We start from the raw sequence: 25,079 nt of genomic DNA on the forward strand, positions 1-25,079 counted from the left end.
GTCACATCATACACGACAAGGTGGAGCAGGGGAGGTGGTGGGTAGCAAAAACCAAGCAGCATACAATTGAGAGGAAGTGGATAGAAAGAAAGATTATCAGCTGAGGGAATGCACCTGGATCAATTAGGAATGAATTAGATGAAGGGGAGGGTGGCAAGGTTCTTGACTACCATGGCCTGGTCAGAACTGACGTTAGTACTTTAATTTTTTGCCATTTTAATATTATCCCTTTCACGCTCATTGCCAATGGTCCTCTTTTGTCTGGTCTTGTTTGTGTTTTTTCTGATATGCAGAGTGCAAGTTATGGTACCCGCGAGAGGAGCCACTCCCCGACCCGGCAACACCATTGGAAGGAACCGGCGCTGGTGAGCGCGGAGGACTCGCCCGCCCTGCGTCCGCGCCACGCCGCCGCCGCCAGCCCCTCGGCCCAGCTCAACGGGGAGCGCCAGAGATCGGCGCCGGGCAGCGGGAGGCACCACCAGCCGTCGGCGGGCGCGGCCGAGCTCCTCAGCACAGGTCCAGCATCACGAGCTGCCAAGGGCAGCAGCTCCTCCATCCCATACATAGACTGCAGTGACGTAGATAGCGAGTACGACGTTGCCAAGGGCAGAATCACGCGCTCCCACTCCAATGCCAACAGCAGCTATGCCGACGACTCCATGGCCAGTATCCTGCGCGGTAGCAGCGCTGGAGCGCGTCACTCGGAGCGAGAGAGGGAACGTGAGCGTGAGCGTGAGAGGGAGCGGGAGCGGGAGAGGGAGTATGAGCAGGAGCGTGGTAGGGGCAACAACAACAGCGGCAGGAAGACGCCTCCTTTCCCAACCAGTCCAGTCAGCTCAGCCCGAGACCATAGTGATTTCGAGCTATCCGACGTGTCGTATTACGCCCGCGGTCCCTTCCACAGTACGGTCATAGATGACGTGCTACGTGCCGGGATGGACTTGCGGAACAGTCCCTCCCGCCATGCGGCAGGCACCCGTAGCTTAACCTCCAGCCCCGCGCTCAGCTCCTTTAACCGGACGGGCTCCATGAGTTACGCAGACCAAAATGGCTACTGCGCTAACGCGCGGCCCCCCATCCACCCGGCGTCTCAGGCCCAGCGCTACGGCAACTACTCCCCCATGATTAGCCGAGCGCCGCAGCTGCAGAAGCTGCACAACGTGCGAAACCGCTCTGACACCGACCCCTGCGTGCTGAGCCCTGCCACCTCCACGCCGGCCCGCGACCCCCGCCCCGTCCTGTCCCGCTCCGAGCGCATGGCCGCCCTGGAGCGCCGCATGCTAGCCAACGGCCTCACGCCGCCCGGCATGCCGCGCTCCAACCAATCGCTGCGTCCGCACGGTGGCGGCCGCCCGGGTCTCGAGCACATGCACGGCGCCGTGCAGATGATCGACGGCTCCACCAGCAGCGGCACCGAGTCTAGCGACTCGGAAGCGGAGTCTAGCGGCTCCTGCCCCATTGGTGGAGGCCCTGGAGGAGGAGGTGGTGGTGGACTGCCACTGGGCTACGGCAACCCCATGGCCATCAACGCCTCCCCCTCCCCCCGCATGCCCCGCAGCAAGTTCTCCTTCGGCAGCTTGGAGCTGGATGAGGAGACGGAGGAGGACGGCTGCCTTACCTTCAGTGAGGAGGACGGGGGGCAGGTGTTCAGCTGCTAGCTAGAGCTAGAGCGCTAACAAAGAACGCGCTAGCTAGCTAGCATACAGTAAGCCAGCGTGGCATTGGCTCTCGTTTGAGCTGTCTGCTGGGTTTGAGAAAGGGAAGGATTACCATGAGATGCATTGGCTGAGTGTCTTTGGCTCGGGACTCCTCGTTCCACTGTTGGAGAGATAGATGTGTGTGGCTTGTGTGGCGGAGGACCGTGAGGTTTGGCTCGCCGCTTTGAGCACCTCATGACGAGGAAAGAGCGTCCAAGCGTCAGTGCATGCTCTGTGGGTTAGCAAATGTGGCCGTTTTGGGCCTCCGCCCTGTACAGTAAATCAGATATTGTGGACCTAGCAGAGAGAGGTTGGAGGAAGCTGGCCATTTTATTGCGAGGGAAAGTTTTTTTTAAACGACATGTGCATGTTTATTCTACTTTGATTGTATCTGTGGCTTCGTCCATTGCCAGAGGGCCTCAGACATTTTAACTACCAGTGCCATATTACCCTGTGAAGCAGCTCTGCTCCACACTTTATAACTGTATACCTTTCACACAACCGACTACTAGAGAGCACATCCCCCAGATGCCTTTGCCTTTCTTAGGTCAACTGTTATCTTTTCAGAAATATCGAACAGTGATTTTGTAGACAAAGCCATGGCTGAGTTTTGTAGTTTGACTTTTTCCAGGATATTTTTGGTAAATGGTTTAGTTGCATGCACTTGTAGAGGGAAGTTACAGGATCAGGCTGATCACCAGCGCAAACGTAGTTTACTAAGTAGCGTAGAATGTTTACATGTCGCATTGATTGTACGCCCTCTACTTTCCACGAGGACAGAACTAATTTACGTATCATGTACATGAATGAGACTAAACGTCCACTTCGACCGTTTAAACGTTTTTCAAACATTGTCTTTCGTGCTGGGCTTTGGGGATGCCCGCCTGCTGTGGTCAGTATAGCCTAACATGCAGTCTCTGATTGATATTCAATATAATCTAATGTTTACAGTGGCCATTCCGTCCGCACAGTTGGTGCATCAATGAAGGCTTTGATTGGTTTGGTCTTATTGCCCCGTCCGTTTGGTATGCATATCCACTGCAGGCTTTCCATCGTGTGGCATAACATCACTCTGGTCACCATAACATCATGGAAGTTAGTAGTACATGGATGGACATAAAGGGAGCATACACCACGTACATACATTCGCCGTTTAGAAGTAGAAAGGTTCCATGCTAACACCATATTGCTACATATCAGGCCATTTGGCCTCCAGTGGAAAGCTGCTGTGCTGTGGCAACAACACACTGCATTGCTATCACCGTGGTAACGCACTGCATTGCCCTCGACGTGGTAACGCACTGCATTGCCCTCACTATGGTAACGCACAGCATTGCCATCACTGCTTCTGAACACTCACCACTCATGTGGCTTGGCCTGTCTGCTCCGCTACCTGCTGTCTCCCAAACACATGGACCTAACCCCCCCACCTCACCCCCACTCTGCCCTCCCCTTCCCTTCCCAAACATACTCTGCAAAGAGCATCAATGCGTTTTTGGCTTTGCACTCTGTGTAGCCTTTTTTGTTTGTTTGTTTGTTTGTTTGTATGTTTTCTCAGCTCTCTGATTTCCTTGTTCTTTTTTCTTTCATGAAAACTAAGGTGGCTTGGGCTTCATGCGTTGTCATTGTCATGCTGTAACTGTTTGTTTGCTGATTTCTTTTTTTTTCTGGTTCTGCTAGTTTAAAAAAGAAAAGAATGGAATGACAAAAAAACATGGACTCTAATCCAGGCTAATATATAATATATATAAAAACAGAAAACATAGATTTTCCTTTGTCCAATGTCAAGCACTGTTCTGTCAGCATGCACTTTTGGAGGTCATGTCTCACACACTCTCCCCCCTTCCCATACGGTTGTGCAGGCATGTATACCCCCCCCCCCGCTCCTTGACTGTCTTGACCTTTTACTGTGCTGTCACTCTTTGTTTGAGAGAAGAAAAGGGGGAGGTTAACCTGGACTTTCTTGAATGCAGTGATCCTGTTACTTGTTGGCTGGGGCCAGACAGGGCAGGGATAGCTGACCCCATGACTGTGGAGAGCAGTTTCTGAAAGGATGAGGAGTATGATTGAAGCAAAGGACAGTGTTCTGCAGGTGTACATGCAGGGCTCGAGATGGAGGGGGATGACATGAACATGACTATGAAAATGGTCTAAAATGATCCCCCTCAAGGAAAATGGTCAACGATCATCCCCCTCTGAAACATGCATGCCTTCTTCACATATTGTATTAAAATTGCACTTTTAACAACTACATTTTCAAAATGTTCTCGGGGGAGAAACCCACAAACCCCCAATAATCAGAATCCATCTCTGACCATCTCCCCTGCCCCCTGCTTTGATTTTACAACTCAACCGCTGTGTACATATACGACACTATAGAACACACAGTTAGAAGGGTGCCATCCTCACCCCCATTATTCACGTTGGCCTTACTTTTAGAAGTAGGTCATGTCTGATTTGTCGACAGAATATTAAACTACGATACATCAGTGTCACCGCTTTAACATTCAGCATTGCTAGCAGATGTTATTATCATTGCATTTGATGTTAAAGGCAGTGTCTACCATTTTAACAGCCATAGATATTTATTAATTTCTGTTCGCCTGCCTAAAGTATTCCATGTCTGACTTTCAGCCTCTTTTGCTCATTAATTTTCTAACACTCCTACAAGGTCAACATTTTCATTGTCTCTGTCACGTTTTATTACCCAGGCGTCAGATCACACTAGCTCTAGTAGCAATAGCATGCGGCATGGGAAACGTCAAGCATAGAAGAAGAGGGGCAGATATGAAAGGCTCCAGCTTTGTGACAGGGTCACTGTGTTTCCTAAGAGAGTCCTGTGCTGTGACACATGTATTGTACCAAGCCCTGCCTGCCTGCCTGCCTGCCTGCCTACTGCTGCTGCTGCTGCTGCGCTGGGAGAGCTGCACACAGGACAGCCCATGCGCATTGCACTGCACAGCACACCAGCATCTGTGGAGCTAGCGCTAACAATTTTGTGGTTTTCTAACCACGGTCCCAGGAGAAACCATCAAGGTTATACAGCTCTCTCTCTCTTTCACCCATCCATGCTGGCTGCATTTTTGCTTTTTTTTTATTTATCCTGACACGTTGCAACTCACTGCTGCCGCTGGGAGCAGGGCCGCTGACAGCTTTGACTGGGCCTGGGACAAGTTAATCTGAAAGGGCCCCCTTTGAAATACATAACGTGCAATTGGGACATAATTCTGGGTCTGGGCCCCCCTCTCTCCCTGGGCCTGGGACAACTCACCCATTTGTCCACCACCCCTGTCAGCGGGCCAGCCTGTGTGTGTGTGTGTGACGTGTGTGTGTGTGTGTGTGTGTGTGTGTGTGTGTGTGTGTGTGTGTGTGTGTGTGTGTGTGTGTGTGTGTGTGTGTGTGTGTGTGTGTGTGTGTGTGTGTGTGTGTGTGTGTGTGTGTACTAAAACTGTACTGTGCCAGTGGCCCAGCCAGCACGGCAGTGGAGGCAGGCAAGCTTGTGTTACTCTCTCGCTCGGTCGCTCAGCCCAGCCGGCTGCAGTAGAGAGCAGGCCAGAGCGAGTGGGCAGGGCAGTCAGGTCACTGGCATGGTTGTGTCTGTGTGTTGTTTGTTGTTTTTTTCTCTCTGCTGCCCTGGCGGTTTACTGTGTATGCTCACCGCCACTGTCACAACCTGTCCTCCCTGACACTGTCACTGTCCTTTAGCAACCTCACTCTCAACCCTTGATACATGAGTACAGTCAGTGGGCTCAGTTGTCTCATTGTTACAAATAAATAAATGCTCTCCACAGTGGTTATTTGGCATCCTGTGGTTAACAAGAAAAAAAAGGTTTTTCTGACAACAGCTAAATTACGATAAATTGTGATGAATTGTAGCAACCTTTTGCTTTCACCCCCCATTTTCTACTTAAATTTATATACGCCAGAAACTTCTTTTTTTATTTCTACGTGCAGAATTGAGATAAATGAGATGGTTTGGGGGGAATGATGGGGCTTGAGTCACAGAGCTAAATATATATCTGTGTTGAAGCCCATGGGTAAAAACTGCACTTTTCACATCAACCTGTCTCTCTCACGTCCTCTACTCACTCAGTACTGTAACACTTCTTTGTACTGTATAATAGTCTTGTGCTGTTCGCTTCTTGACACACTGGACGTTTTTGCCACTGTTCTTGCTACCTTTCCTCTTTTTCTTCTTCTTCTTCTTCTTCTTTTTCTTCTTCTTCTTCTTCTTCTTTTTCTTCTTCTTCTTCTTCTTCTTCCTCTTCCTCTTCCTCACAGCGAGAGATTTATACACGTTTTTCATACAAAAATCACAAAAACAATAAACAAACAACTTGTAATGCGGTTGTGCACTAGTGTCAATAAAGTTGGCCTTTTTGTGAAGTGGGACTCAGGAATCTTCTTTTAAAAAGAAAAGCCCATCACCATAATCACCCACAATCCCTCATGGTCACCAGTAGCCCCTTTAGACCCCCCTCCACCCCTTCCCGTCCCATCACATCTCATTTGTGCCGTGGTAGCTAGCCTCATAGCTTTGTCGGATTTGTGTTTGGTGTTATTTGGGAGCAATGTATGTATGGAGTGCTAGAGTTATACATACATTCGCCCATCTGTGTTGTTCACATCTCGTCTCGTTGGCATAGTGCTGTCTCGTGGATATGGTGGGATCTTCTCCATCTCTCTCTCTCTCCCCCATTGTAGCTTGCTAGTCGGTGTTGTTTTATAATCCACTGTTTTGTCTTGTGTCAACACAATCAGTGCAATCAGAGGACAGGACTCAGTTATGGGCAAGTATGCATTGCAAACCTCGTGCCATAGACTGTAGTGCGTAGTAGAAGCAGCGAGCGCACGGTACAGTAGTTGGTGATTCGTTGGTAAGTCCCCTTTTGTATGACCTGCAGTCTCAGACTGACTGTCTCTCAGACAACACTGTAGCTACTGTAGATTCCTGGAGGGCCTGATGAACCAGACAGTGTGTGTGCGCGCGTGTGTGTGTGTGTGTGTGTGTGTGTGTGTGTGTGTGTGTGTGTGTGTGTGTGTGTGTGTGTGTGTGTGTGTGTGTGTGTGTGTGTGTGTGTGTGTGTGTGTGTGCGTGCGTGCGTGCGTGCGTGCGTGCGCGCGCGCGTGTGTGCGCGCTTGTGTGTGTATATGAGTGTGTGTATGTGAGTGTGCTTGTGTATGCGTGCACGTGCGCGTGTGTGTGTGCGTGCGTGCGTCCGTGTGTGTGCGCGCACGCACGTGTGCGCGCACGCACGTGTGTGTGTGTGTTTGCGCGTGCCTGCTTGTACTATATATGTGTTAGACTGGAGCAGTGTGCTGGGTGGGATGAGTCACTGCCACTGGCTCTTGGCTGGGTGAATGCACATCAGCAGCAGCTGCAGGCTAGTAGCCTGTCCTGCCTCCTGTCTCTCCCCCCCATCCCCACTGCAGCCTAGTTACCCTCTAGTCTCCACAACACACCACCACTCACTTCACTCTCTATATATGGTCTGCCACACAGTTTATTCCATTATCTAAACTCTCTCTCTCTCTTTCTTTCTCTCTCTCTCTACTCTCTCTCTCTCTTATCTCTCTCTCTCTGTCTCTCTCTCTCTCTTGCGCTCCCTCTCTCTCTTTCTGTGTGTCAATCTCTCTCTCTGTCTCTCTCTCTCTCTTTTTTTCTTTCTCTTGCTCTCTCTCTCTCTCTCCCTCTCTCTCTCTCTCTCTGGTACCCCCCCTCTCTCTCTCTTTCTTTCTCTTTCTCTCTCTCTCTGGTGTCCCTCTAACACAGAGCCAGGCGGGGGGGCAGGGGCGGGGGTGGTGGGGGGCATGGTGAATGGGCAGCGCCATGCCAACGGGTTGGGGGGCCACCCCAGCCCAGATGGCCGGCAGCCCTCCCCCCTCACCAGCCCGCTGCTCAACGACGCGGCCGTCCGCACTGACGAGGAGGACGAGGCCAGGAGGAAGGTGAGCCAGGTGTGTGTGTGTGCGCGCGAGTGTGTGTGTGTGTGTGTGTGTGTGTTTGTGTGTGTACATGTTTTAATATTTGTGTGTGTGTGTGTACATGTTTTAAAATGTGTGTGTGTGTGTGTGTGTGTGTGTGTGTGTGTGTGTGTGTGTGTGTGTGTGTGTGTGTGTGTGTGTGTGTGTGTGTGTGTGTGTCTGTGTGTGTGTGTGTGTGTGTGTGCGCGCATGTGTGTGTGTGTGTGTGTGTGTGTGTGTGTGTGTGTGTGTGTGTGTGTGTGTGTGTGTGTGTGTGTGCATGTTTTAATGTGTGTGTGTGTGTGTGTGTGTGCGCGCACGTTTTAATATTTGTGTGTGTGTGTGCGCATGTGTGTGTGTTTATGTGTGTGTGTTTGTGTCTGTGTGTGTCTGTGTCTGTGTGTGTATGCATGCATGTTTGCACCAGAGACAGACATGCTTTTGTATTTTGTCTGCGCGTATTATAAAGTGGGTCGTTTGGATCTAAAACAAGACTACTTTATTGTTGTACCCGTAAGGTCCTTGGTGGTTGGCCTAAATTACGTGTCAGAAAGCACTACAGAGACTCAGCGCAGTCACAAAGAGTATGAGTGTCCTTGGCAAAAGTCCATGGGATGACTTTTTGAGATCAAATTTCTCTTTTTTTTGTGCTCAGTTGTAGACCAAGGGAATTCCTGATTAAGGCTGCACAATATTGAAAATGTATCAAAATCACAATATCAAGGGTAGCAATATGCACATCACGGAAATTACTTAATTATCGCTAACAAGTAAAACATTTCTGTGCAATCACTAGCTGAATATCAACAAATGTGCAAGAAGCCCGCCATGACCAAAGCCATGCCCCCCTACACAGACCGACAAATTTGTGGCAAGAAAAACACTCGGCTATATTTCAAAATATTCTTATCGAGGTATATCGTTACTGTTATCGAGTATCGTTTCTTTTCTGAAATCGTGCAGCCCTATTCCTGATCCTCTTTTTCCTCTTTGCCCTTGTCGTTCATAGCGGTTCCCGACGGACAAGGCTTACTTCATCGCCAAGGAGCTGCTCACCACAGAGAGGACCTACCTGAAGGACTTGGAAGTGATAACTGTGGTAAGACATCCTACGCAGACGTCTTTCATCTCGGATGCAGCTCATAATGAAGTCCTAGTACAAGTCGTTAACATCTTCGCATTTTCCAAGTCGTAGTGCATTACTAAATGCCCTGTGTTATGTCGTAGTAGTGTAGTACTATGGTAGCCTGGTGAACCAGCGCCACCCGCTGGACGGAAAAATGTTTTGTCTACAGGTGGGTCTGGCCTCGCATAATGATTCAATGAAGCCAGAATGCCATGAATCTGGCAAACCAATTACAACGCAAAGATGTGTTTTGAATCAAAGCGGGCAGGGTTTTGAGGGAAGGTTGTTCTCATCAACAATCTTCGGATGTATTATGCATCGAGGCCAGACTAAATTAGACATCCACATTTAGTCTGGTTTATCAGGCTAGTACTATGGTAGTTAACTTTTCAGTGACTTTTACAGTGTGCCACTGGAGGTATGGTGCATTAAGGGGCTATGAAGTGAAAGTGAAAGCCCATCTGGGAAACGCCCACTCCCATTGTCATTATGACACAGCACTACACATGACACACAAGTGCACACAACGAAATTGCATTTATGCCTCACCCGTGGAAGGGGTCAGTTCCCAATGGAGCAGTGCGGCTTGACGGTGAAATACGCCCCCCACAAACCTGGCGGGTCGGGAGTCGAACTGGCAACCTTTAGGCTACAAGTTTGACACTCCGACTGCTTACCCATGACTGTGTCTGTTAGCATTGAACTTTTTTTTTTTGCTATTTGCTAAAGGCTCATCTGTTTGTGAAATCGCTCATGTCTATCATCGTTTCTGACCTAGATTTTAAAAACCCTCCTCCCCCAAACATAGAAAGACCTCATGTGTCCACAAAGCATTGTCCTGATGCACAGGTGTGCCCAACCTCCTGTCTTTTGTAACATCCTCTGGGGATAGTACATGGGTTCACAGTTTGTAAACAATCCCTGGCTGCGCGACCCTGAATGCACTTTTCAACCTCTTATTTTTGGAGACTGCTGTCACTGGAAAAAATGCACTCACATGGTTGGCTGCTTTGTAAACAGTAAACCCATATATTGTTATCACGTCACAAGTTGCAACCGTACAGCGACCGGAGTGGAACGTACATAGAGAACCCAGAGCTTTGTGATTTTGGCAGGTCCCAGGCTACTGTATAAGCAGAGATTCTTTAAGAATAGAGATATGCCAACATAATAGGTTTCTATGGGCACCTAACATGACCAGGTTCCGGTCTGCCTAAAGGGGCGTGTCATAATGCTCCTAGCATTGAATAGAACAGTCCTCAGGTCTGCCTAGGTCTGCCTAAAGGGGGATTTTCCCCCCAATAATAGAACCCGGAAACAATGGGCCAATGGAATCTCTCTCTCTACTCTCTCTGGTATAAGTTTCCCACCCAGATTTGCCCTTTCTAGCTTGTACTGTAAGCTTGTCATTGTGTGTGTTGGGACACTGACTACCGTCATTGCTGCAGTCCCCGACAGAGACACAATTGGGACAGGAGGAGTGTAGTGCAGTGCAGTGCAGCAGACAGCCTGGTGCTGTGAGAACAACAACTGAGGCTGATGAGGACTTGGTGCAGTGGACTGTTGGCTCGGACCGCATGCACACAGATTGGGCAGTGGCCTTAAGGTGCTGTTTCCACGTAGCCTGCTATTTTAAATTAAATGTAATTAAAATTATAATTAATTTACATTTTTTTCTCCTGTTTAAACGCAATATGTGGTTAAAAACTCCATTGTAACAAGTGCGTTTTAGCTCCCTAAATGGGATATTTTTAAAGCAGGGTTATATGCAGGGTTTAAATCTCTGTTTACATGTAAACGGAAGGCCAAAACCAATGCATTTTCAAAAGTAGCAGGCTAAGTGGAAACAAGACAAGATATTGGGATTATAATTCACATGTGGAAAACACATGTAACGTGTGTGTAGTTTTCATCATTTAGGCGAAACGGTTGGCAACACTCAACAGCTGTCTATATTGTTCTTAGTTGGTTGTTATTATTATTGCACAACCAGGCAATGAAAAATTCTAAATTGACATATGTTGTACAGTCTATGTTTAATTTGAAAAGTGGACTGCACAGCCCAGAGTCTGAATGAACTACTAGATTCTGTAAAACTGCATCTTTTAACAGCAAAGATTGGAATCCTACTGAACAAAACACTATACTGTATATAGCACACAGTATCTATACCAGTAAAGCATAAAAGATGTGGCCTACTACACACAAGGGCACTATAAGGCCTTCCTTTATTAAGTTGGATACAGTAGAATTAGTATCCTTATTTATTCACATTTTCCCCGATACCATGAATTGCGTTACAGTTCCCTCTTTCTCTGTATTTCCATTCACACCATTGGCCTCTCCTGTTTTGTGCTCTTCTATTTATATCTATGGCGTCCAGTTGTAAGGGAATTCATTTGGCTGGCAGCTGCAGCCTCACAGCCCATTCTGGTGCCAGCGGCAACCTGTTTTCACACAGCTGCTGGGGCTCTCCACGCTACACACCAGCCGAGACGACTAGCGCTCTTTTCCCAGTCTTCACACCGTCTCTTGCTCCGTCTCTCGCTCTCGCTCCGTCTCTCGTTCTCTCTCTCTCTCTCTCGCTCCGTCTCTCGTTCTCTCTCTCTCTCTCTCTCTCTCTCTCTCTCTCTCTCTCTCTCTCTCTCGCCGTCTCTCATTCTCTCTCTCTCTCTCTCTCTCTCTCTCTCTCTCTCTCTCTCTCTCGCCGTCTCTCTCTCTCTCTCTCTCTCTCTCTCTCTCTCTCTCTCTCTCTCTCTGGCACACTCCTTCTGCCTCTTTCGCACACATACACAATACTGTATGCACTCATTCTGGCACTCTCCCAGCCTTTCAGCCTCTCTGTCTCTATTTTGCTCCCTCTCACTCTTGTGTCTCACTCTATTTTCACATTTTCTTACTCTGTTTCCTATTTCGTCCCTATCACTATTTTCTCTTGTATCTCTCCATCTCTCTCTCTCTCCCTCCGTTCTTCCCTGACTTCCCATCTGACCACACAGACAGACCAGACAGTGTTTCCCTGTTTAATTGGATCAGGTAGGGACAACTGCGAGCGGAGGGCGTCCACAAGGGCAACACACACAGCCCCCCCCCTAGAAAGAAACGAGCGTGCGCCTGTGCTATTGATTTGTGCATTGATCACATGGCCGCTACAGGATTTGAGCGTAAGTCACAGGATAAACATGTGATTCCTGAACCAAAGCTAACTTAGGCGGACAGGCAGGCAGAACTGGGGGAGAAATAGGGCCCGGGCACTTTTGGATTAAAGGAGCCCCCTCGTAATAGAATTAGTGCCGTAGAACTGACTCACTGGTGGGGCCCGCACCTTCGTGGGCACCTATTTTCAGAAATGTTAATTTTTTTTTAAATATATATATATTTTTTTACATTTCTGAAAATAGGGGCCCACAAGGGTGCAGGGCCCACTGGGAAATGCCCGTCATGCCAGATGGCCAGTCCAGCCCTGCCTGTGTCCCTCTCTGCTCCCGGCTCAGCAGCCGGCTGGATATCCGCACAGTAGAGGGCAGGGCAGGGTCAGGGCAGAGGCTGGAGACGATGGTAGCCCACTTCATCTGCACTGATTTTGTACTAAAAATTCAGTAAACCTGCACTATTTCACCCTCTTAAATGACACCACTGCTGTTGTTAGACGTGGCCATGATTTTTAGTGCTGTGCTGTTTTACGACAATAAAAAGCCAAACTCAGCTATTGTCATTTACTTCACATGTACTGTACTGGTCATACTAGCCAATTGAAATTAAGTTTCTCACTATCCCACATGAGGAAATAGACATGGCCCTAAACAAGATAGACTAGGGCTCTATATTAGCACGCGCAAACCGGCCAAATGCTGGTGAATATTCAGTTTGGCTGGTAGAAAAGTAGAAAACTTACTAGCCACTTTGACCCTTTAGTGAGTGTGTATTGGGACAGCAAGATTATCACCTACTAGCCATTTTGGCTGGTGGTGAAAAAAGTTTATTTAGAGCCCTGGGATAGACCAAAGCTAACTTGAACGTGGACAGGCAGTTTCATCCGAGCGTCCCGGCTCCCACGTCGGCAGCCGGCTGGAGGCAGGGCAGAGCAGGGCCAGCAGATGGTGGCCCACTTCCCTTCACTTCACTTCGCTTCGCTTGGTCCCAAACCAGCACTATTTCACCAGGCTGTCAAATGACACCCTGGACTGGCCTGGCCTGGCCTGCTTCACACCACCGCTGTAATTAGACTCAGCCATGATTTACAGCGCTCTGTGTACCTTTTCACCTCCTAAAATCATATACGTTTTTTTATTTAACATCTAAAGTGTAAAGGCTTTTCAACTTACGTAAGAAGTGCCTCAAAGATTGTTATTTATCTTTTCATGGCATTTTGGACGCCAACGTTTTTTTGATGAGCAACCTTTTTTTACTAATGGGACACATGACCCAGTGAAGCAATCCCTTTTCTCTTATTGGTTGTCTTTTGTGGTGTGTTTTTTTTGAGGTGCAGCATTGTTCTTTGGTTTGGGGTGGGGGGAAACGTATCTGTCAATACCATGTCCAAAACATCAATAAATGTCAAATGACTTAAAAAGCAACACACATTCTCACAATCTCTTCCTCACTGCTTCTTTGTGTGTTTTTTTTTCTCTGTGTTTTGTGCATTTAGGCGTTTCAGAGCACGTTGGAGAGGGAAGAGGCGACGCCGGAGTCTTTGAAGAGCGTGATCCTGTCCAATTTCGAGCCTCTCTACAAGTTCCACACGGGCTTTCTCAGGGAGGTGGAGCAGAGACTGGCTTTGTGGTGAGTGAGTCTAGCTGTGTGTGTGTAGTATGTGTGTCTATGGCATGTTCATGCATGGGTGCAAAATCAAGCGTTCAAAGTCAAACACACACACACAATAGTCACAGATGCAAATGCTTTTGTGCAGTTACCAAATGACAAATTACCGCGGCACATAAATGCCAGGAAATTAGCCCGGTGAAATCAGCCGGCTTTTCAATTACACCGGCCGACATAAAACTCTTGTGTGTCTCTGGAGAGGGTAATCACGATTGCTTTCATTGATCCCAACACGAGTCTCCCCATTGTGGCTCTGGTCCGTTTCAATGCTGTGGCAATCTGAGAGGGTTCACCATATGACCCCGGGGTGGGGTGGGTAGGTGGGGGGAGGAAGCGAAAGGGGTTTCCACGGCAACAGGGCCTCAATGCGGCTCCATGCTGCCCCTGGGTGCCCTCTGTCTGGCTGTCGGGAGAGATGAGGCTCCTGAGCAGGGAGAGGAGAGACGCTGTTCTGCCGAGATATGCTGCTTTGTGGAAGTATCATACCGTACCAACTGCCCTAACCTCTCTAAGGGTTGTGTTGTATTGTAGTGCATTGTACTGGTTTGGTAAGGCAGCTTGCATGGTTGGCTAGAATGGCAGGACACTGCTCTCTCCTCTCAGCGGTGACAGAGAGAGAGAGAGGGAGGGAAAGAGAGAGAGAGAGAGAAAGAGAGAGAGAGAGAGAGGGAGGGAGAGCGAGAGACAGGCAGAGAGAAAGAAAGAGGGAAAGGAGAGGAAGACAGAGAGAGGGGGAATACAGAGAGAGAGAGAGAGGGAGACATATAGAGAGGGAGAGAGAAAGAGAGGGAGAGAGACAGATAGAGAGGGAGAGAGAGAGAGAGAGAGGTGCCGGGCAGACCGCCAGCCCCCGAGCTCCCGCTGCAGACCGCCGCAAACAATAAGCGTCCTCACAAGCAGCTCACATTCCCCCTCGCTCCGTCCGCTCGCTTGGAGTCGAGAGCTTCAATAGCCCGCATGCATGCGGCAGGATATCCTACTGTCCATCCATCCATCCATCCCCTCCTTTACATCCATCTACTGTGCTGTATGTGCTCTTTGTGCTCAGAGTTATTCAGTATTTTCAGTGGCCATGGTGTTGGGTAGGGAGAGCGCCAGGGAACAGTGAAGAGAAGCACAGCACTGCCTTATCTATTAGCATGAGTCATTAGGAGAGAATACAGGCAATGCAATCCTGCCCAGGGGGGACACCTGCTGGTGGGTTTTGAAACTGCAAGGATGCACCTTACTCCTAAATTGAGACTTCTGCCAAAAACTGTCTCCATGTTGTGTGGAGTATCAGTATCAGTGTCATCTTAGTAGCAGAATAAATAACGAATTGGACATGATGATTAAGTGACAACGCAAACAAAGAGACCTTTTGTAAATGTCAATCACTCTGTGGGCTGATATGTTGCAAGGGTATTGATCTCCAAAGCGTTTGCTGGCATGAAGACAAAGACTTTCTATTTGTTGGATGAATAATTTTCAACGAACCTAAAAATTGAGTCTGATTAGCACCAGGAAGTTAAGGAATGAATCCTCTGGCTATTCAGCAGTAGTTGATGCAGAGCTGTGATGATGCCCATGACTGGTGTGACTCGCTTAATGATTAACGATGCTGTATGTCATTGTGTTTGTTATCAGGGAGGGGCGCTCTAATGCTCACATCAAAGGAGACTACCAACGCATCGGTGATGTCATGATGAAGAACATTCAGGGCTTAAAGGTACAGCACATGGAAGCCTTATACTACAAAAAAACTCACCTCTCTCCCCCCTCTGACACCTTATTTTTAAGTCAAACTCACTTTTTTGATGTCTTCTTAATAAATCAAGCCTTATATGTGAACAGGGAGCAGAGGCAAGCGTCCTCTACTTGTACTTGTGGCCTCGTACCAGGAAGTAATACGTCGTGATGACATCACTGACAACAGCATTATATTTCAATATCTCCCAAAAGCTCAATTGTAAAGTCATTTTCTCATTTTCAAACAAGAATAGTCCCAGAAGTCCCCAAAGTTGTTTTGGCTAGGCTGACAGCGGAGAAACTTAGTTATTTTCTGCACAGAGGCGGGGCATCAGCAAAACGTGAGGCCACAAGCCCAAGTGGAGGACGCAAGGTTGCATATTGGAATGCACCCTAACTCTTCCTCCTAACTCTTCCATGTCTCTGCTCCCGCAGGAGATGACATGCCACCTGCAGCAGCAGGGGGAGATGCTGCGCGAGCTGGAGAAGGCCTGCCGGGCGTCTCGCAAGCTGGAGGGGCTGTGCCGCGACTTTGAGCTGCAGAAGGTGTGCTACGTGCCCCTCAACATCTTCCTGCTGCGCCCGCTGCACCGCCTGCTGCACTACAAGCAGATCCTGGAGCGCCTGTGCAAGCACTACCCCTCCGCGCACACCGACCTCACGGACTGCAGAGGTGAGGAAAACACGCAGGGGGCGAGGTGGGGGCTGAGTCGTAGAGTAGGGTAGAGTATCGTTTATTGATCCCAGGGGGAAAGTAAGGTGTCAAGTAGCATACACACATACATAAATAAAGACATTGCTCTTGTGGATATGCATTATGCTGTGCAGGCACAAGGTGGTTTGGCATAAATGTAATCTGCAAGCACTACCCCTCCGCGCACACCGACCTCACGGACTGCAGAGGTGAGGAAAACACTCAGGGGGCGAGGTGGGGGCTGAGTCTCGTGGATATACATTATGCTGTGCAGGCACAAGGTGGTTTGGCATAAATGTAATCTGCAAACACTACCTACTGCAGAGACACCGACCTCACCGACTGCAGAGTTGAGGGAGGGAGGGCTTGGGGTTGGTGGCTGAGTCTTGTGGGGGTATATTGTACAGGCAGAAGGTGGTTTGACATTAATGTGATCGGCAAACACTACCTCTCCACATACACCGACTTCAAAGACTGCAGAGATGAGGAAGAGGGGGGGGGTGACATGAGGGAAGCAGGGATGGAGGGTGGATATAATGCATGTCGTGCAGGCACAAGGGAGTTTGGCAAAAATGTGATCGGCAAACACCCCTCCAGTCCACGCACACTGACCCCACCTACTGCAGAGGATATATATTGTGAAAGCACAAGGAAGTTTGGCATAAATGTGCGGTGAGGAAGAGGGTGGGTGTGGGGGGGATGATGGAAGGGAGAATGGATATAAAGTATGATGTGCAGGCACAAGGTGGCAAGGTGGTTAGGCATGAGTGTGCCTCCCATGCCCGAACTGGAGCGTTGACTAGGGGATGGCAGGTTCGCGCCCTGAGTGGCGGACTGCGCTGGCACACCTTTAGGCACAAGGCGGTTCGGCAAGACTCATTGTTATCAAAAGTCTGAACGTTCTTAGAGAAGAGTACTCTTCCCCGGGTGGTTTGGTTCCTGAAGCTTAGATTATGTCACAGTTTTCATACAGATCTTTCTTTATTTCAGACCCAGGGGGATCCATATCACATTAAAATACATCACAGCACAGCAAAAACTCCCCGCCCCCCTGAACAACAGCCAAAAAGAGAAAGAAACAAACAAACAGCATAACTCACATTCATTGTCTCACATGCAGGCGTCTTCGCCAGTGATTCCACACGTTAGAGAAGAGTCTCACAAAGCTACGTGCAGGGCTAGCCAAGACAACAATTAAGCTGTTTTGTGACTCAGATGCCCTGCACATGAATTTATACATAAAGATTACGTAGCACAGCTGAACAAGTAGGTACCCCAGCACTGGCAAACGTTTGACTTGCGCTTGATCTCCTTGGAATTCTAAGACCGATGTGGTGAGACAGACAGATTTGTCACTGTAGGTCTTAGACATCCTTACACAAGGTTTACACTGAACTCTTGCTTTGAGACCGAGTGTTTTGGTGCTAAAGGTGTGGCGGTTGTCTTGTCTTGTTTGTTTGTTTGTTTGTTTGTCTGCGTCCCCCAGCGGCTCTGGCGGACGTGTCTGAGATGGTGTCCCAGCTACACGGCAGCATGATCAAGACGGAAAACTACCAGAAGCTGCTGGAGCTGAGGAAAGATTTGATTGGCACGGACAACCTGACTGCCGCAGGAAGGGTGAGTGAAAGGAAGGGGTGGGGAATGAAAAGGTGCCGTGCTGCAGTGAACAGGACAGCGAACGCATGACAATAACAACTAGACTACTACAGCAGTCAGATGGGTTCTTTGAAATATCCTGTGTTATTCTGAGCACACTGTGTTAGCCACAATGGATAATGGGTGATAATAAAGCACATGTTGTTTCCATGATTAATATTGTAAGCTAAGCCGAAAACTGTATAGGCATGGTCAAGCAAGTTACGATCCATTCAAGGTATTTTGAGAGAGACCAAGACCCTTGATTACCCCCCCCCCCTCCCATTTTTAAAAAAATTGGTATTATTTTTGCATTTATTTTAGATTTTTTTTTTTTAGGTTTATCATTGACATACTGTGTTTTTATTTCAGCAGAAAACTGATTTCTGTTTGCACTGTCAAAACATTTCAATAAAATAAAAAATGTTGATCACACATATTTCTCCATACTGATGCTTACATGGGTTTTGTTTTTCAGGAGTTCATAAGGTTAGGATGTCTAAGCAAGTTGTCTGGGAAAGGCCTACAACAGCGCATGTTTTTCCTGGTAAGACCAGGGTTTTTTCTTCTACATGGATCTAGATTGTGTTTTCTTGGTCCTTTTGTAACATTGTACTGAATGGTGCTTTGTTTTTCGACAGTTCAATGATGTTCTGTTGTATACAAGTCGAGGAATGACGGCGACAAACCAGTTTAAAGTACATGGTCAGCTGTCGCTACGCGGCATGACGGTCAGTTGAAGTTTTTTTCTAGTGATGGTAATTTGCTTGCTGTCTCTATCCTGTCTCACTTTTCTATGTCTGTATTCTGCATTCCTACATATGTGTTCATTTCCTCTTGGCTGTGTTTTTTAAATGAAAAAACAATTGTCGTTGCACACTCAGATCTTCATACTTTTAATAAGACCAACGTTTCTGCTTACGCCTTCATCAGGGTCTGATGAACGCTGGTCGTTGGATGAACGTTGGTCTTATTAAAAGTACTGCATGAAGTTCTAAGTGTGCGACGACAATTGATTTTTCATAAAGTTAACTATTGACTCACACAGTGTGCATTTACTAAAACCAAAGATAGACTCTTGGCTGTTTATAACGTCAACACTTAAGATTTTCTTTTGCCTTAAGACATGTAAAAGTTGTATCTTTTGTAGTGTAGGTGATGCGCGCACATCCAGTAAAACAGGTGCTGGATCAAACAAACGTGCGTAAAGGAAGAAAGGAAATCCGCACACTGTTACTGTTCACCGATTTATTGAACACAACGTTTCGACCTCAGGCGGTCTTCGTCAGGTGTGACGAAGACCGCCTGAGGTCGAAACGTTGTGTTCAATAAATCGGTGAGCAGTAACAGTGTGCGGATTTCCTTTCTTCCTTTACGAAAGTTGTATCTTTTACATAGAAAATTGAGTTAAACAGCTTTGCATAATGAAAGTAATACATTTGGTTATAACATCATCATCCTCCTTCCCTGGCTCCCTGTAGATACGAGAGAGTGAGGAGGAGTGGGGTGTGCCTCATGCCTTCACATTGGTGGGCCAGCGGCAGTCAGTGGTGGTAGCAGCAAGGTCAGGCACCCGCTAACACACACACACACACACACACACACACACACACACACACACACACACACACACACACACACACACACACACACACACACACACACACACACACACACACACACACACACACACACACACACACACACACACACACCCGAGCATATTAGGCTTGTAAAGGTACACTGTAATGTATTTGTACTGAACCGAACTGACCTGTACCGAAAGGTAGATTGACAGGCAACTCTGTTCATGTATTTACATTATGCTGCCACTACATGCAATGGCTCATGCAGAACGCTGACAGAGAATGCAGGGGAAAAAAACGGATGTAGAGGCTTGTTCTTTGTGAGACCTTGAGAAAAGCACCATTTCTTTCAATGATTAAATCTTTGACCCCAAGTAGCAGTTTGAGGGTATTTTCCTTTTATATATACTGTAGCGAAAAAGTACCGAACCTTGACCCCAAAAACCGAGGTACGTACCGAAACGTGATTTTTGTATACCGTTACACCCCTAGAGCATATAAATAAGCATGTATACATACACACAGGCCAGTGTGTCACATGACCCCTACTGGGTGACGTTAGCCACCTCCTCTGTGCCCTGTGAGAGACAGGACACATAGAGACAGGCCAGACTGCTCTGGGGAGTGTCCTGGGGAGTACAGACAGGCTGCGTGTGGATCTCCTCGCTGTGGGGCTGTGTGAAGTCTACAATGGCATCTTTGTAGTGCTCTGGATTCCATTTCTATTATTTATGGTGCACAGATGCTCATAGAAATAACGGCATGAAATATGTATGAAGGGCAAGCCCAGGGGTCTAAGGAGGGGGAAAGCCTCCATGTCTGATTGAAGCAATCCAAGTCTATTTCTCATCCTGCATATTTCTATAAACCCATTTTTATTGCTGTTTAAACAAGTTGCAGCATTTTACTGACTTGAATAGATGTACTGCTTGAACAGAGTGATGGTGGGATTAGGGACCTCACATTTTTGTGTGTTGTGTCTGCCAGCTCACACATTTTGTGATATAACTCTCTGTCTCTCTCTATGTTTCTCTCTCTCTCTCTCTCTCTCTCTCTCTCTCTCTCTCTCTCTCTCTCTCTCTCTCTCTCTCTCTCTCTCTCTCTCTCTCTCTCTCTCTCTCTCTCTCTCTCTCTGTTTCCCCCTGTCTCTCTCTCATTCTCTCTCCATTTCCTTCTCTCTCTCACTCTCTCTTTGTTTCCTCCATCTCTCCTCCTCCTCCTCTCTCTCTCCCCCTCTGCCCCCCTCTCTCTCCTTCTATCTCTCTCCTCGGTTGGCTGCCCTCATCAGTTCGGTGTCTGAGATGGAGCGGTGGATGGAGGATATAACGTTGGCGGTGGATAAGGCGGAGATGTCCAATGGGCCGACATCAGCACTGTTGACCAGCAGTCAGAACGATCACAGTAAGTTTCTCCAAACTTGTCTGATTCCAACAAGACTTCCCTGAGGCAGAATCCAGGAGCCAGCCCTGCTGTTGTCTGTTGAAGTTTGAAAAGTAGTCTGAGCCTACTTTATGGCCTCTGTATTGCATGCCCAACATTTTAAATAGAAATGATAAAGATCAATAAATATGATCACAATGGAGTAACAACAAGAGTTTGTATTATATTATGATATTTATGATGGCATAGGAAATCTCCACCTGCCTCCAGCAGTCTAAAAAGATAATCACAGTACATCTGAACGTTAAAGTGGTCTGACTGCAGCCCAATATTGCCACTTCCCTTGTGGTGGACCCAGGGGCCATCCATACAGGAGTTGGAAACATAGTCTCAGTCTTATTTATGCCCCCTGTCTTGCATGCTGAACACTAAATATCCTTCATAATTGGATATATTTCATAATGATTAAGAGGTCTTTTAAAATGTCTAAACCACCAAGATGTTTGTGTTGTGTGGTTTCAGTGATGGCATGGGAAGGCTCCACTGTATCTGCCTGTGCATGCCCAATAACATTCAATTGTTCCTGGTGATTCAATCCCTTCCTTTTTTCATCCATTCAGCCTGACAAACCTGTCCAGCGGGTTTGCTCTCAGATTCCCTCTGTTTAAAAAACCTTCTTTGTATGTGCGGTGCCATGATTCACGTCCACCCATCTGTTCCCAGTTACCCGCACTGTAATATGTCTGACAATAACAGCCTCCTGGCCTTTAACCCAGAACCCCGTGAGGACTCGGCCCTAGAGCAGGAGTCCGAGGATGACCTGAGCGCCTCGCGGACGTCCCTGGAGCGCAAGGCGGCGCCGCCGCACCGTGCCAACACCATGGTGCACGTGTGCTGGCACCGCAACACCAGCGTGTCCATGCTGGACTATAACATGGCTGTGGAGGTACCAGCCTCGCTAGCTAGCTAGCTAGCTACCCCGCTCTTCTCTCCTCTCCTCTCCTCTCCTCTCCTCTCCTCTCCTCTCCTCTCCTCTCCTCTCCTCTTTCTGCAATTGTCTCTCTCCCTCCTTGACCTTTGTGTGGTGTTTATCTGTGTTGTTAACTTCAGTCCCAATCTCTCTTCTCTGGGAGCAGTATCCTTGCAAAGTCACTTCTGCCTGCCCTGGGTCCACTGGGGGAAACGACTGCTGGCTTTTAGTTTTGCTTTCGGCCTCGTTCACTTACTCCCTGTAACTTATAGTAGATTCTGAAATGTTCACGTTTCATTTCCAGACAAAAAGTGTTACACTTTTTCTTCATTAAGACATAGAATGTGTTTTTTTTTTAATTGCATGTCCATTTAAAAGCTATGGTAAGATAAAAAAGAAGAAATATCCACACCGTATAAGCTCCCTTACTGTGATTTATTTGGTGAAAAGCAGCATGTTTCAACCTCACAAAAGACCTTTTTTTCATGCGTTCAACTAGCACCCGTGGCAATTCTTTTTGGGATGTGTGTGCACTTCATACTTTTTCACTGAGACGAGCGGCATACTAAGCGCACCCTGAGCAGCACCGTTTGGATACTGGCCTCACCTAGCCTCCTCCCCTTCTGTTCTGGTTGGGCTGTGTCTTCTTTGTGCGTGTCTGTGTGTGTGTGTGTGTGTCTGTCTTCTCCAGTTCCTCTCCTCCTCCTGTCTTCCAGAGTTTGGCTCCAGGACTTTCCTCTCCTCTCCTCTCCACTGGCTTGGTTCCACCTTCTCCTGCATGCCTTTGCCTTTGTGGTGCTTGTGTCACTCTCCACCCTTATTCTGCACTGTTCTGTTTCCTTTCTCTGTGTTTGTGTCTCCCCCATCTGGCCTCCTCTGTCTCTTCTCTTTCTACCTTTACTTTCCTCTTCTGTGTTTCTGTCCTTTGCTGTCGCTCCTTTCTCTCTCTCTCTCTCTCTCTCTCTCTCTCTCTCTCTCTCTCTCTCTCTCTCTCTCTCTCTCTCTGTCTCTCTCTCCTCTCTCTCTCTCTCTCTCTCTCTCTCTCTCGCTCTCTCTCTCTCTCCTTCTCTCTCTCTCTCTCTCTCTCTCTCTCTCTCTCTCTCTCTCTCTCTCTCTCCCCCCGTCCATCTATCCTCTGTGTGGTAGAGGACCCTAGTCCAGTCAGTGACTCCACTGATTCCTCCTCTGTGAGTGGCTCGAGCAAGTACCAGGGACCCGTGCCTCTGTCTCTAATCTGCTGGTACAGGCTGCACAGCCTCTCCTTTAGCGATACCTGCAGGAGTCTGGAGGTAAAAGAAGCCAGTGTCCAGACAGGATTAGACTTGCCACACAAGCACCGCACGCACCACCACCACCGCAAGCCTCTTACAGTATGGCCACTGCCGGTTATCACCGCTGATCTCCCTTAGCATAGCCCCAGTGACCTACTTCTCATCCACATTGACACAGCATTAAATGATATCGACACGTTAAATATGATGTAGGCTAGTGTAGGTCCACATTATGCTTAAGCATTTGTTGGTGAGGGCTATGTACTTAATCATATGTATTGTTAGTTGCCACCTTGAACTGGTCCTTGAAGTTGACCGAGCTGTCGCATAACGGCAGACTCTGAAACTGTGCCTGCCCCTCTGTCCACTGGGTGGCGCTGAAGACTCAAAAGGAAGGATTTTGTAGCTCAAGTGAGGATAGGTCAGCTGATTTTATAGCAGAGATAATGCTCATTTGTGTCGAATGCATTCAAATCCTATTCCGTATTTATTTAAATGTATTAAATGTACTATTTAGGATTCCGTTTATTTAACGTCTATATTAACTTATTTGTACTTAACCTTTTTTTTAATCAATAACTAATTTTTTTCCTTTTTTGTAGAATCAGTTGTCCGGAAATCTATTGAGGAAGTTCAAGAACAGTAATGGCTGGCAGAAGCTGTGGGTGGTCTTCACAAACTTCAGCCTGTTCTTCTATAAAAGCCATCAGGTAAGAGCAGGCAGCCTGGCCACTGTACTGAGCCAATACCCACAGCCAGAACCATGGACGTAAGCGTACATTTCAATATGCACACTCTCATCCTCTGCTTGTGCTTGTTGCCTTGCCCCACCTCCTGGCCCAGCCTCCTGGCCGTTTTTCAGTCACCATCCCAATTGCAAATGAGAAAATGAGAATTATTAGAGTTGTGCTTTTGCAAGACATTGAATTGATTTTCTGTTGTCAGTGACATCATCATGGGGTCACAAGCAGGCAAGTGAGCAAGGGAGGACGGCTAAGAGTTGTGCTAATCCCATTGACCTACGTCTTCCATTTTTACACAAAGATGGCGGCTCATGGAGCCTTTTACGCACCGATCGCCATTGACATAGTTCTAGACTAGTTCCAGGAAGGGAGCGTCGACCACTCACAGAAAGTACAGTAAAAGTAAATGTAATTCATTTAAATTCTTTACGGTATGTCGACTTTTCTTGTTATGTAATGGTTCTTGTTATGTAGTGGTCTCTAGTGAAAAGAAAGCCACCGCCGAGAATTATTCGAACCTACGGGAACCAGATCACCAAGCGATGTCCTGTACCCCGGTTGTCACAAGGGACCCACTAGTTTGACGCCCTCTCGGTATTTCACATGGTAATCAAACATTTCAAAGAAGCGATTTAAGGTTAGGGTTAGGTTTAGGCTTAAGGTTAGGGTTAAGGTTAGGGTTAGGTTTAGGGCTAGGTTTAGGGTTAAGGTTAGGGTTAGGGTTAGGTTTAGGGTCGTATGACGTAAGCGGTAAGTACCGAAAGGGCATCGAATTAGTGAGTCCCGTTGTCACAACTCTTAATTCCATGGCTCTTCCCACTGCCAGCCAGACACACCATGGCTATGTCTCAAATGGCGCACTTTTGTCAGTGCACTGCCAGTCAGTGCAGAGTGCACACAGTGCACTGAGGTATTTAGTGCATAGCGTCGTGGAAAACTTTGAGCACTATGCACTGTGCCCTCACTGGAAGTGACGGCTGAGCATGGCATTACCTTGCCAAAATATGAGTTGGCTACTGTTTACACATTTTCTCTGTGTCATTGTCAACATGGCCGCCGTTTAGTGCGTGCAGTGTCCATCATTCAAGCACTGCATTTTCCGTCATTGTTAGGGGATCATCCTGGCACTTTCAGTGCACTGGCTCAACTGACATTTTCAGCGTGAGCGCCCTAGGCACTGAAAAACAGTGCCCAAAGTGCACAAGTGCTGCATTTGAGACATGGCCCATGTTTACACGAGCTCCCCTTGAACCCAGACTCTCACAGCCTGCTGTGGCATTTCATAATGACTTGCTATACTTCAGTTGCATGTCTATTTGTGCTCTATCTATGTCTTGCCGTGGTATTAATGGACAGCAATAACTTTTTGAAGAGCTCTTCTATGTTTTCAGAAAGAAAAAAAAACGAATACACTGCTTCCAGATGCCTACCATTATCGAATCAGTTACTGTGTTATAATATTGC

At 47.6% G+C, this 25,079-nt stretch overlaps 1 protein-coding gene across 2 annotated transcripts in view; it reads left to right on the plus strand.

The window, feature by feature from the left end:
* The window catches only part of LOC134460791 (FERM, ARHGEF and pleckstrin domain-containing protein 1-like), an 80,125-nt gene that overhangs the window by 50,353 nt on the left and 4,693 nt on the right, over positions 1-25,079 (plus strand). The window contains exons 13-25 of one of the 2 annotated variants that reach the window (XM_063213339.1): positions 294-516; positions 7,471-7,646; positions 8,671-8,760; positions 13,436-13,569; positions 15,235-15,316; positions 15,772-16,009; positions 17,517-17,647; positions 18,144-18,212; positions 18,307-18,396; positions 19,147-19,229; positions 20,540-20,652; positions 21,408-21,577; positions 23,475-23,582. In XM_063213339.1, coding sequence (XP_063069409.1) covers positions 294-516; positions 7,471-7,646; positions 8,671-8,760; positions 13,436-13,569; positions 15,235-15,316; positions 15,772-16,009; positions 17,517-17,647; positions 18,144-18,212; positions 18,307-18,396; positions 19,147-19,229; positions 20,540-20,652; positions 21,408-21,577; positions 23,475-23,582 — 1,707 coding nt within the window. Of the gene's footprint in view, positions 1-293; positions 517-7,470; positions 7,647-8,670; positions 8,761-13,435; positions 13,570-15,234; positions 15,317-15,771; positions 16,010-17,516; positions 17,648-18,143; positions 18,213-18,306; positions 18,397-19,146; positions 19,230-20,539; positions 20,653-21,407; positions 21,578-22,747; positions 23,224-23,474; positions 23,583-25,079 lie in introns of those variants that run through there. The other variant, XM_063213340.1, reaches the window with a different exon arrangement.

Source organism: Engraulis encrasicolus, chromosome 13 (genome assembly GCF_034702125.1).
Source record: "Engraulis encrasicolus isolate BLACKSEA-1 chromosome 13, IST_EnEncr_1.0, whole genome shotgun sequence".
Lineage (NCBI taxonomy): Eukaryota > Metazoa > Chordata > Actinopteri > Clupeiformes > Engraulidae > Engraulis > Engraulis encrasicolus.